General features: G+C 43.9%; 1 protein-coding gene across 5 annotated transcripts in view; it reads right to left on the bottom strand.

Moving 5' to 3' along the window:
- kcnn4 (potassium intermediate/small conductance calcium-activated channel, subfamily N, member 4) overlaps positions 1-13,665 on the bottom strand; it is a 31,254-nt gene that overhangs the window by 11,840 nt on the left and 5,749 nt on the right. For 4 of the 5 annotated variants that reach the window (XM_035423483.1, XM_035423475.1, XM_035423512.1 and 1 more), the window contains exons 2-4: positions 11,435-11,530; positions 4,024-4,505; positions 2,064-2,199 (exon numbers count right to left, since the gene is read on the bottom strand). In XM_035423483.1, coding sequence (XP_035279374.1) covers positions 2,064-2,199; positions 4,024-4,505; positions 11,435-11,530 — 714 coding nt within the window. The remainder of the gene's footprint in view (positions 1-2,063; positions 2,200-4,023; positions 4,506-11,434; positions 11,531-13,665) is intronic. The other variant, XM_035423494.1, reaches the window with a different exon arrangement.

Genomic DNA, 13,665 nt, shown 5'->3' with positions numbered 1-13,665 from the left:
GAGGAACTTAAAAATGTACAAATAACAAAAAAAACACTGTCCACAGCATGCATTACACAACAGAAATTAAAAAAAATTTCCCCTTAGGCTAAAAATACAGATCAACAAGTACCACTTGAAACAAAAAGTGTGGTGATTTGAAATACGAGGCGCAAAATGGTGATTTAAAATACTAGGCACAAAATGGTGATTTCAGGCGATATTCAGAATTTTGACAGCCCGTCTTTACCTTTCCTCCTTTTTGTCAGCAGTAGTAAAAGAGAAGGAGAGTGTGAGAACAGCACAAGCAAATCAGCGTGTAGACAAAAGTCAACTGACTTTCATTCAATGTATCTTTCAAATGTGGGGTGTGACAACGAGCAGGCACTAATACTGAAAATTCCAAGCAGTTAATCATTTATCCTCTCATTTGAGTTATCAATTTTTTTCACTTCTCCTATGACTGTAGCGCTGTAATAGCCTGTTCTTCAGCCAACAGGTGTTACAAGGAACTGAAATGCACCTTCACACAACACACCACACCACACCATAAAAATGTCGCAAAATGGTGACGGGAGAGCTTAAAGATGACAGAAACGGGTGACTTAAAAAGTACTGCCCCGCTGAATTGGCGACAGTAGCTCATAAGAAATGGTGTTGGTGCTATGATTTAAAGAACAGGTGTGAACACTAGTAAAGAACTGAAGCGTTGAAACCTTTTGCATCATCAGCATGATGGGGTGGGGTGGGGTGGGGAGGTGAGGGGGCGCATAGAGAATAGGAAATTTTTGAAAGTTATGGGTAGGGGCTGGCACACCCTCCTAATGCCGTGATGCGAAACGCTATAAAACCGCCTAAAAATGGAAATGGTGGAAAGTTTTCCCTTAAAAAATTGGGGAAAGCTTATAAAAAAAAAACCAATGGAGAGAATGGGCAGTGAAGGCTTGTTTTCCACAGTATCAGGGAAGTGTCCCCCACCCCCCTCCCCCCCCACCGCCCCCTGGGCTCTCTTTCTACCCACTCCTCCTCGTGACTCGCGCCAGCTTATCTCCTAAGATCGGAAACGGAGGCAGTAGAGGTGAGGCAGAGAGCCAGGACAGGATGCACACACCCGCTGTAGCACCCTCCCTCCCTCGTTTTCCTACCCACTCTCCCTCATTCTCTCCCTTACACCTGCCATCCAACAATGGTGGGTTTCCAGTGTTGCCCACCCAATTCCAAAAGCCTGCGCTGTCTCCAACCTTACATTATCCTTGAATCTGCGTTGGGCTCATGCCCAAGTTAAGTAAGACCGTGAAAAGCTAATGAAGATCGCAAACGGTTTTCTCTGGTCAAACATTTTTTCTCATTCATTCACATCTGAGATAGTGAGAACACTGCTCTGTTTATACACTGTGTGTTTTGTAGTCCGAATATGGACGGACATAACCACAGCATGCAAATACCCCCACCATGCAAATCTTCATCAAAAACAGTGAGCCTGTTACCGAGCTCGGGGTTAGGGAACTTCAGCAAATTAACTGTTCCCTTCACCTCAAATACAGATTTCCATTATCAGTTCCTGGATGGGGAGAGGCCAAAACTCAAAAAACAGCTTGAACGGCTCAAATTTTTAAACTTAGTGCCCCATATGCATTTAATGCACGACGCTAGCAAACAGAAAAGTTAATGAACAGCTGGAAGCAATGTGAAGAGGCAGTATCAAAGCTAATGCCTGGCACACCGAAGAATGTCGCAGGAACGTTCCCAGGAGCGCAGATAATATTCCTATGGCCAGGCCAATTTTTGGTTTCAAGAGTACCTGATACTCAGCGCCAGCCCATGGAATGCTTTGAAATCATTTCATTTCCCCAACGCTGAAGTAACACAGGTGATCAGGACTGGAAAAAAAAAAAGCGCTTTCTTTTTGCTCCCTCAACAAATAAAACAGAGGTTTCGGGTGGAAGACAGGGGAAATGAAGACAAATTACAGGGTCAAAAGGGTCGATCGCGATAGGCAGGATAACAAGTCCGGGCCCACGAAGAGGACGCGCCTTCGCGAGGGCTGCGACTACTCTCCGCGACGCCGCGAGAGCGACAATTACCATGACTCCGGTGAACAGGCACACCATCTTCCCGCACAAGGTTTTGGGGGACACGTCCCCGTAGCCCACGGTGAGGAATGTAATGGCGATGAGCCAGAGCGCCGTGAGCATGTCGCCCGTTTCCGCCCGGATCTGCCTGCAAAGAGGACGGAACAGAACGCAAAAAAAAAAAAAACACAATGGTCAGAAACGGCATTCCTCGGCACATTAGACGCTTAAAAAAAACTGTCCGGCACACTGCGGCAATCCTGGAACAGATACCCCACGGGTCTCTGCCACCACCACTACGTGACCTATTTTCTGTGTTTAAAAAAAATAAATAAATAAACTTATTGATATCAATGCAGAATTTACTTTTAGCTAATGTCCATCTATACCACCTTGTTCTATTGAGTTTGAAATGTCATTCATTTTAATACCTTTTCTGAATTGGAAAAACCTCAGTCAAAACCCATTTGAATGTTCAATCAACATATTTCTTTCAATGACTAACAAAAGAATGTTTGAGTTTTTTTTTTTTTTTTGCTTCATGTACACAATTTGGCAAGCTAACCAATAAAATGTATCTGCCAAACCCTGTGAAGAAATCAGCAATGGTTTATTGCACTTGTTGAAGTCAAAGCTAAGGGTTCAGTGTGGATTGAATACACGCTTGGGTCTTACCTCAAATGATTAGGGTATAGTAGGTTGTTCTGGACCAGGGGATACTGTCCACCAAGGGTGATTAAAATATAATATATATATATTTCTTCTGGTTTGGTGCTAATATGTGGATGCCTTACAATTTGTCTACAAAATGTTTTATTAACCCTGTTCCCACCCAGAGCTTACTGGATAGTAACAAAACATCAAGTTTACGCAAGGGCAACCACTGAGAGCAATTCCACATGATGTCAGCATTGAACGGCTCTTTTTGTGCATGTGTATATGGGTGTGTGTCTTGGTGTGTGTGTACATGTGTGTGTGTGTGTGTGTCTGTCTGTAGGGCACACTGTTTGGACCAACATCAATTTGCTACTCGTACTATTTGAATATAGCCAACTTACAATTCCTGATAAACGCATTTTGTTTGTGAGGCGTTTTTAATCAACCGCATAATGCTATGCTGAGGAGAACACAAGGACAGGGTGTGTGTGTATGTGTGTGTGTGTGTGTGTGTGTGTGTGAAGCATGATTTAGTGTGTCGTGTACGTCTGAGCTGTGGTTGTTTCTTCAGTTTGAGGCTCAGGCAGGTGACTAATCTTGTCAGAATTACTCAGTTCAGAGAAGTGCATTTGCAATTTGTGAACTGTAGCACAGCAGACAAACAGCATTCCTCATCACTGTAACCAGTAAACAGATGATAATAAACAAATATAAAACCAAACTTTCCACACCCAATTTCTTTGGTTTCAATTCCAGAATATGCTCTATTTTCTGCTAGTGTCAATCATGCTGAATTTGGTGTATCGTACACTAAAAAGCTGCTTGAGAAAATCTCAAAAAATGCCATCATTGTGTGCAACTGACCGACTGCTTGTGCGGGAATTAGAGAATGCCAAGGCTGTAAAATCACTTTACAAGCTTATATACTTCAGGAATAATAACAACAACTCTTTTTTGAAGGTTATTGGTAGGGAGCATCAATATCTTGGTGGAATTAAAGCATCTGGTGTTTGTGAATCCTGAAACAAAGGCATTTGGCATACCCGGGTAAAATACATTTTTCGATAAAATGTTCACTCTTCAGATACCACTGCAATTCCTAAAGAGCACTGCTGGCAATTTTAGAAGAACATCTTTTTCCACCAATATGTAGACATATGTATATGTTACAGTTTTGTTTAGTAAAATACATTTTTGTTGGAGATCGCAGGATTGTTCTTATAATTTAACAGCACCTAGAGGCAGAACATCTCAGAATGCTAATTTTTTGGCCAAGGTCCGCCCTCTGCCCTCTGCCCTCTGCCCTCATCCGTACCTCTCGCAGAGCGTGAGCAGCCACGAGGCGCTCACCCAGAGGAAGACGATGAAGACCAGGAGGGTGCGGCCGGGGTACTTGTTCATCAGCACCTTCAGCACAAAGCGGAAGGTGAAGTTGATGTTGTTCAGCGAGCCGATGCTCCTGTAGGAGACGTTGAGGAGCACCTTGCTGTGGAGGTGGATGGCCCTGTGCACCAGGTAGAGGCGCAGGAACATCAGGCACGAAAGGAGGGGCACCAGGTCCAGGAGATCGCTGTTTCGGATGGAAGAGCAGAGGGGGCGGGATGAAAAGTTGCCCTGCGTGCCCGCCTGCCCTCCTTGGGCACTGTCGACGGCCAGCCCTGGTGTCCCCATCTCCGGCCCCCAGTAGATTGCAATAGGGTGGATGGCACAGACCACCAGCTCCAAAGAGATGCCCAGCAGCCGCTGGCTGGTCATAGCGATGCGCCAGTCCACCTGGTTGTGGTCGATAGTGAAGAGCTGAGGAGAAGAAAAAAAAAGAAAGAAAGAGGAGAAGGAGTCAGAGGTGAAAGAAAACCTTTTGGATGCACAGGGAGGAATTATGAACAGTGGTAGGACATAACAAGAATTGGTACTGACCAGACCTGGGTCAAATACATATTTGTTTTGGATTCAAATACTTTTCTACGCTTTACTGATCTTGTCTGGTGTATTGGAACCAATGAAATACTCTCAAAAAGTGCAAACCCCGCCTTCTGGTCATATTGACAGGCTCAATTACACCAGGCAAGATCAATTGAGCACAGAAAAGTATTTTAATCCAAACAAATATGTATTTTACGAAGGTTTGGTACTGGCCATTTCACATTCAATATGACAAAACTACCACTTTCAGATCCAAGTCAACTTGAAAGCTCCTCAAGAAAGAAAAATGCAGAACAAACAAAAGGCTGAAAAAGACCAACTTCTCTATGCTTCTTCAAATGCCACATCATGCCTATTGCACAATTAAAGCCTGAACACATAAGGGCTGGTTACTGTGTGCCGCTTAATTCACTACAATGCATCAACATAAGCTTTTCCCTTCTGCTGCTCTGAAAAAAACAGCATTTTTGCCCGTGTCTTAACATAACACAGACCCGCCAAGCACCAGCATCCACAGAGGTCAAGCAATGCCTGGTGCATCAAAAGGACCGGTTTACCCTCTGCAAAATGCAGAAGTAAGGAGAGAACTCCCTCTAACTGGGACCATCAATCAAGGGTAACATCATTATTCCAAGGGCTAGCAAACCAATGGCACTGAACCTGGCATTCTTTCCAAGCGCCAAGTTTCTAAGATCCTTAACTCCAAACCAATCAGGGACAGGCATTCCTATCAATGTGGGAATCTTTCAGTACCAAGTACCAGAACCAGAAGGGAGGGACAAACATTCATTTGGAAGTGTTAACCTCATGTGTGACCTGACAGGAAGATTCCCCTTTCTGTTGGCCTTTATGACTCGACGTTCGGAGAAAGCTTTCCAACAACCACGTGAAATGTAGTCCAGCAGGCAATGGGATGCACAAAAGCAGAAGCTATCATTTGAGTTATTTACAAGCAACTGCCAAGCTGAACCTTAAAGGAAAAATTCACCTAATTTTGCTCACACATGTTTATTGTGGTAGCAATACCAATATCCACCAAATACAGCCTAACTTTTTTTTCGAAAGTTTTAAATCAAATGTTTTTACAATTTGGTCATTCTCAGTAAAACCAATCTTCTGATTTGGCATTTTAATACAATTCCCATCAAGCAATTCATGGACATCTCCAAGATGTCATAGAAAAAGACTTTCCTTATAAACAATGGGAGCTTAAATAAATGGAAACATGGATATAGCCACACACACTTTCTTTCAATATAAGGTTCAAAAGATAGGGATATGCGACCCTGCCTAGGATAAGCGGGTATAGATAATGGATAAATGGATGAAGATTGGGATACTGCACACAGTGGCGGACTCAGGCTGTTTGAAGGGCAGGGGCGAAAAAATAAAAAGGGCACCTACTGCACGACATGGGGCCCCACCAGCACGCAAAAAGCTATGATGCATCGTGTTTTCTCACTTGGAAGGGCATCTAAGAGGGCACTTCGTGAGTTTTTTTCATCAGAAAGGCACCTGTAGGGAACCTCAAGTTTATCCCATTGTAAGGGCACCTATATGGCACCACATCACACCTTATAGGCTACTGCATCACGTTTTCTCCACTAGAAGGGCACTCATTAAGACACATTATCGAATTTTCTTGCTCTAGAGGGCACATCATCATAATTTATTGCATGAAGGGGCACCCTAGATGGCACTCAATCATTTTTTTCCCATGTGAAGGGCAGCCAATAGGGCACTTCCTCTCCTTTTCGCCACTCTAGAGGGCACTTTAGCAACGCTTTTTCAACCATGGGGGCACCAGGGGGGCGGTCGCCCCCGCCCTGAGTCCGCCAGTGACTGCACATGTAAATGTTATGCATTTTGAAATTACAAAGATAATGACAAGTTGTCAAGAACATGAATGGAAATGTAAACATACTTTTCAAGCAGAAAAAACATTCCTCACTACTACATCATCAGAGTCAGAGTTGGATAACTTTTAGCACTAATATCTATAGAAGGGCATTGCATAAATTATGCCCTGGATATTTATATTATCAAAAAAAATTGCATAAAGTTTTTTTGGTTGAATTATTCCTTTAATAGTGACATGAAGGCTGGTTCTTGATGTAATATTAAGGAAATTCAAAGGAGACACGATAAGGCCAACAGGCCGACATGTGGTCAATTTCAACATACTCCCAACTGAACTTTAGACATAGATAGAAAGTCAGACAGCATAGAGAGAAAGAGAAGGGAAATATTTTGAACATTTCCACTGTACAACAATGTAACACAATTTACATTTGGATTCCAGGTACGCAAAGTGCCAATTACAGCTTGGTGGACCATGTCCTATATACCTATACAGCACTGAGAGTTTGGCACTTTTCAGTTCCTTACAGAAATAACCACAAAAACCAGAAAAGCTAGACAGGTCAACTAAGAGTCTTTTTTGTCATGAGGAGTAGTAGGGAGTGCAAGGGACTGTGTAGCCAGTAAGATTTAGGGTGAATGTAATGTGGTCAGATCTAGCCACGTAGGCCAAATGCAATCCTGACCACGGTGATTTCACAAGTCTTCACCGTGAAAGTTTCAGTTCTCAGCTGAGTTCTCTATTTGATTTAGGATATTTTAGTATGGCTTTCCACTGGACACAAGGTATAACATTCTTTTCAAAGGGACCCTGGCTTAACTCCACACCTGAAGGACGGTTCATCTACAACCTTCCCAAATTCTCCCACGTCACTCCTCTGCTGCGATCACTCCACTGGCTACCGGTCGCTGCCAGGATCCGGTTCAAAGCCCTGACCCTTGCCTACACTGCTACCAACAGGACAGCCCCCATTTACTTGCAGGACATGACTCGATTCTATGTGCCTGCTCGACCACTCCGCTCTGCGGCAGCAGGGCGCCTTGTAACCCCTCCCACCCGCCCAAAGGGATCACAGAGCTTCTCCACCGTAGCTCCCCAGTGGTGGAACGAACTCCCCGTCCCTCTCTGAACCTCCTCCTCACTACCCATCTTCCGCCGTGGCCTGAAGACTCATCTCTTCAGACTATACCTAGACTAACCACCACCACACTGTATATTTCACTCTAAATCCCCCCCCCCCCTTTTTTTCATGACACTTGTTACATGTTGCCCCATCCCAGCACTTTTTGGTAATTTGTATTCCTCCTAATACTGTAGCTTATTCTTCTGCCTAGGTGGCTTTGCAGAGGTTAGGTCTGAATAGTGTTCACTGTGTGAACTAAACTGTGTTCTTGGCTAAAATTAGCTGTACAAAATAAGTATTGTACCTTACTGAACCTGTGTTTAGCAGTTGTCTATGACCATGAAATGCACTTTTTGTACGTCGGTTTGGATAAAAGCGTCTGCCAAATAAATGTAATGTAATGTAATGTAATGGTGCCACCCACATATAGCACTGTACCATAAAAGACTGTTCTTACTGCTCGGTCCTGAAAGACAATAACAAGCTCACCGGCATCTCTTCCTGCAGCCACTTAGCTTTTCTCAGGAAAAAATACAAGCACAAGCCAAACCCAACCCTGCTTAGCCTGAGCAGTTCGACATGAGTAGAACACAGTGCGCTAGGGCTGCCAGCTAACGTGTGCTGAAAATGTGAACAGGTTTTCCCCTTTAAATGTCAGTACACTGCTGCTTATCTTATCCACAGTGCCCTTTCTGCGTCCTTCCTAACTCTGCAACAGTACTGCCCGTTTGTGATGTAAAGGGTTGTTGTGTGGCCTCTTTCTTGGTCTTTGTTGGCTTTTTCACACTCCATCTATTTATTTATTTTATTTATTTTTTAAAATTTATATTCCCAGAATATAAAATGGCTTTGTCAGCTGCTTTGGCCAGCTTTACACAAATAATGAAACTTTGTTTGAAGAAGTTGGAAATAAGTCATTAATAATGACACAGCATTTGAAGATGTGAATTTCATTAGTCAGTTCCATTTTCACTAGTTTGTCAAAATGAAAACTTTCAGAAAAGACAGTGACTTTCACTTTCTTCATATTCAAGATTTGGCAAGCAGTGCTTTTTCACTTGCTTAGCTTTGCTTTACTGCTGTAAGTACAAGCTAGCTTTGGCCGGCTTTTTAGGTAACGTTTCCCTACTGGTTAATGAGTAATACCTTACCGTCCACAGGAGCGAGTGAGATGGCTTAGTGCGTGGTTTCAGTCAGTTTATGTTGCTAAAATTAACTTATGTTAGGAGATTAGTTTACAAGCAAATTTTTGGTCAGTGTTGTAGTTGTACCCCATTGCCTCTCATTTCACTACCAGCAGCTGCACCTGGCCACGGGCGGTTGGCTAGTGCATATAAAGGGGCAACTGCCTTTAAACATTTTTATGCCATTTTATTTTTAAAAGTCCTTCAGAAATTATATATCCTATTGAAAGGCATGAAGCATATCAAGCCTCTGTTATCTAAATTAAAAACTACATTAACCAACAGACCTTCGTCAAACTGGGCCAAATAAATTTCCTAAGAGCAGAAAGGACTTCATGCCCTTCAGTGCAGAACCCATGGGGACATAGATGTACAGAAATTAGCCAGAACAATTACAGCCTGTTTAAGCCCTTAACCTGTGGCCACAGGATGTACTCCGGACCAGGAATGGACCAGGCCAGCGTGGCCAGAACCTGCTTCGAGGCTTTATAACTATCTTTCCATTAGCAATTGATTTTTACATCTGAAACACAAGGTGAGCTGACCCCCTGTCACCATAATCAAACCAATCAAATGACTGTAACCTGAGGCAGAACCCCCCCCCCCCCCCCCCCAAAAAAAAAGAAAAAAAAAATTGTTCAGCCCTATACAGACAAAATGTAAGCGTAGGCCTTGTGTGTGTATGTGTGTGTGTGGACAGGATATGTAAGTGCGCATGGTGGAAAAAAAAAAAAAAAAAAAAAAAAGGCTGGATCAAACTGCTAATGGACAGAGATAAACAGGGTCAGGGCTACACAAACAGCCTGAGAACGGTAGACCACAGGATTGGGGCGGGGGCGAGGGTAGGAACAGGTGATGTGTTGGCAGCCCCTGTCGCTGAGGAACATGTATTTAGATACTCAAGACGCCATGGGGCACGGGCCCAAGTAGCTCAATCCTCCAGCGCACGCTGGTGCGCGGGGCAGACAGGAGGGGGGGTTTGCGAAGCGGGGGTAGCGCCACAGTGCACGACCGGCCTGACATTTATTTCCTCACATCCTCACGTCTGTTTGCCCCTCCCTCTTCTCTGTCTTTCTAAATCCTGCACCGTCTTCACTGTACATGCACATCTACCCAGTAGCTTCTTCGTGACTGCTAACCAGAGACTGTAAAAAATAACACACACGCACAGATCTTGACATGCCAGCCACAAACACGTAAATTTGATTTTTGAAAAGTCAAAGAGATAGCGATGCGAAATCCTGCTATATAAAAAAAAGAAGCATTGCTACACGTTGCTCTTCGTTGCTAACCGATGCAGATAAGCAGACTAGCAGCCCTCCAGAGGCAACAGGACCAGTCAACCGAGTGGGCAGATAACCCATCCACCACTGAACTCCCTCACTGCTTGAATCTCTCTTCAACACTTGGGTAGATCCACTAATTCCGATACCCCTCCAACACCCCCCGCCCCTGCCCCCACCCCACCTTAGCAACACCAGCAGCCTTCACGTCACTGCCCATGACCAGGAAGACTTCTAGTCTTGGCTGCAGACTACTGGTGTTTTCTTTTTTCTTTTTTTTTTCAAAAAAGAGTTTTTCCAGTTAGCATACATCAATTTTCAGGAGCAAACGGTCCTAAAATTGGAGTACTGTAGAGCCCCCGGTGAAAGAGTTCATTACCAACCTGGGCTCTAAACTAACATTTTTTTTCCAAGGAGCACATGTTCTCCTACATTGAAAAATATTGGCGCACACTAATAAATCCCAAATTAGCAAATGTGTTCCTGAATTATTTTTCCAGTTAGCACACAAATCTATTTTCAGCAGCAAACGCTCCTAAAATGGGAACACCGTAGAGAGAGCGCTGTGAAAGAGTTAAAACCAAACCAGCTTTCCCCCTCTGCCCTGTTTAAACACGTTTCCCCCCCTCTGCTGATCAGAAGGGTGGAATGGCGAGGTGGGCACCCCTAGCTTGGAAAGCGTGCGTCCGCAGTATTACGTTTCACAGCATTTGATCTGGGGCGCTGGCTCCTGGTGACGAGACAACAAATTGCACGGCGATGAGGATGAAACTAAGACGTCTCCTGCGAGAGCTGCCCGAAGGCCCCGCGGTCTCCAGGGCTATGCTCCTACGCTGCTGCCAGGCACTGGACATGCAATACTCCAGCTTGTGTCCTAAGTGGTTTCGCAGATATGCGGTATATGGGTGTGCGCATGAGTCCTTACTCAGCAGCTTAACGACGGAGCCCGAACCCTTTCAGAGCTTCTATAATCTTTCCCGTCGCAGCACAGCCTGAACAAGTCGACGAAGCCCCACCTGTTTCGTCCAACCACGCGTCAAAACACCTACTGAGAACCAGGAAAGGTCTGGAAAAAAGGTTAAGATGCGCTTGTGCCAACAAATCCACCAAAACAAAAAAAAAAAAAAAAACAGAACTAAAATATTAGATGTAATTTCAGTTTACGTGAGATATCCTTACGGACGCATTCAAGTGTCGCAGAAAAAAATCTGCAAGTCCAACTTTATCATGCAGATTTGGATGGAAACTTTTATACTGTGACAGAGAACCAACATTTTACCTCATCCCATGATCGGTGGTGGTTTACAAGTTTAAAATTAAGCCAGTGACAAGCGGGCACCACATTTACTCACCCGGATATCCTTGTAATGGAAGGCCACAATGAGAAAGAGAAGGCAACCCGTGGACAGGCTGATCATGCAAGTGATGGTAAAGGCGTAGACTGAGCTCTGTGGAATGAAAAAGGAAAATGATGAAAGCTGTCTAATGGATTTCATGTAATTTTTAACAAACCACTTTCATCTTTCTTTTACAGTTTACAGGCATTTACGATACAATACAATACAACTTTATTGTCAGTTTGCACTGAAATTCATTTTGCATCCTTAGGCAGTTCCGTTCAAGAGATTACATACAGATTAAACATACAGTCACACATGACACTTATCATAGACGTACATAACACATCAAACAGTCGTGACAAACATACATATCACATATCATAGCAGACACTCTTATCCAGAGTGACTTACATTGTATCCAGGTATACAGCTGGATATATACTGGAGCAATGCAGGTTAAGTACCTTGCTCAAGGCTACAACGGCAGTGTCCTACCGGGGAATTGAACCTGTGACCTTTAAGTTGCAAGACCAACTCCTTAGCCATTATACTACAGTTCCTTTTCTTTCTTGCTTCCCCATTTTCTATTTTCCACTACCTATTTACAGAATGTGATGAGACACCCTGTACGCATGTCAATTCAGCGGTATGTTTCTCTGCAATTATGTGTTAGAAATGATTAAACACTGATACGCATGAATATGCCAGAGGTGGGTAACCCGGCTTCAAAGAGTAAAAAGACTGACCATGTATTTGCACCACCAACATGCACTAAACCAGCTGATTACAATAATTAGTTCTCCTACTATGGTGAAGAGTTATGCTAATTAGAATCAGCTGGTTTAGTGCATGGTGGTGGAGCAAATACATGGTCAGTCTTTTTATGGTAAATGGTAAATGGACTGCATTTATATAGCGCTTTTATCCAAAGCGCTTTACAATTGATGCCTCTCATTCGCCAGAGCAGTTAGGGGTTAGGGGTTAGGTGTCTTGCTCAAGGACACTTCGACATGCCCAGGGCGGGGTTTGAACCGGGTTTACTCTTTGAAGCCGGGTTACCCACCTCTGGAATATGCTTACAATAGGCTTGGCATGTTGCCTTCAAATATCCCACCAAAATCCCATCCACAATATGGACACAGAAGTCACACCAAAGAAATACATTTATCCCTCAGAAAGAACAGAACAAAAACTTTTCACAGTTTGAATTGTAGTCAAACATTTGACGCAAACATCACTTTGATTAACATGTCCATACACCGATACTGTATGTTTGATGTAATGTGTGTTTTATAGCCTTTAACACTTCTAACGCAGCAATGTTATTTATTAAATTAATTCACCTGAGAAATCTTGCACTAGCCATAGATGACATATAGAGCAGTGCATTGAAATAATGTACGCATTCCTCTGTTCTGATTTTACTCTGTGAGCAGTAGATAAATATCACACAGGATTTCAAAACAAATTCTCAATTTAGACTCCTAACCCCATATAATTTGCCAAGAAATATAATTTGTTTTGTTCAAATCCCAGAGGGCTTGTTCAATAAAAATCACATCAGTTTTTTCAGCTACTGTTACATGTCAACTCCTGGAAGATTTTAACATCCACCTAGATGCCTTCCAGTCTGCTGCCTTCCTACCACTACTCCACTGCTTCGACCTCTCCCTACAACACTCTCCCCCAACCCACAAAGCAGGCAACCTCCTAGACCAGATCTTCCTGAGGAACTGCTCCAGCTCCAATCTCACGGTTACCCCCCTGCATACGTCTGACCATCACTTCATCTCCTTCTTCCTCCCCCTCGCTCCCCATCCTCCCTCACCTCCTCCCACCCCCACTGTCACTGTCCGCCGTAACCTCCGCTCCCTCTCACCCTCTTCTCTCGCTCCCAGAGTGACTGCTTCCCTCCCCCCTCTTCAATCATTTTCCAAGCTCCCCACTAACTCTCCATCCTCCACCCTAACTTCATCTCTCTCCTCAGCACTCGACTCCCTATGTCCTCTTGTCCCTAGCACGCTCATCCCCTCCTAGTCCATGGATGTCTGACATCCTACGCACCTCCAGGGCCAGCCTCCGCGCTGCTGAGAGGAAGTGGGGCAAATTAAACAAGACATTTGCAGAGCTACAGTTTTTTTCTTCCTTCGCGTAAGGATACAACGTAATACTAATGTAAACTCAATGCATCATAATTTTATAGTATGATGTGGTAGGCCCTGCTAGTTCATTACCATTGCAAC

Source organism: Anguilla anguilla, chromosome 1 (assembly GCF_013347855.1).
Source record: "Anguilla anguilla isolate fAngAng1 chromosome 1, fAngAng1.pri, whole genome shotgun sequence".
Taxonomy (NCBI): Eukaryota; Metazoa; Chordata; class Actinopteri; order Anguilliformes; family Anguillidae; genus Anguilla; species Anguilla anguilla.
The sequence above is the reverse complement of the archived record's forward strand: the minus strand, read 5'-3'. Positions and strand labels throughout refer to the sequence as shown.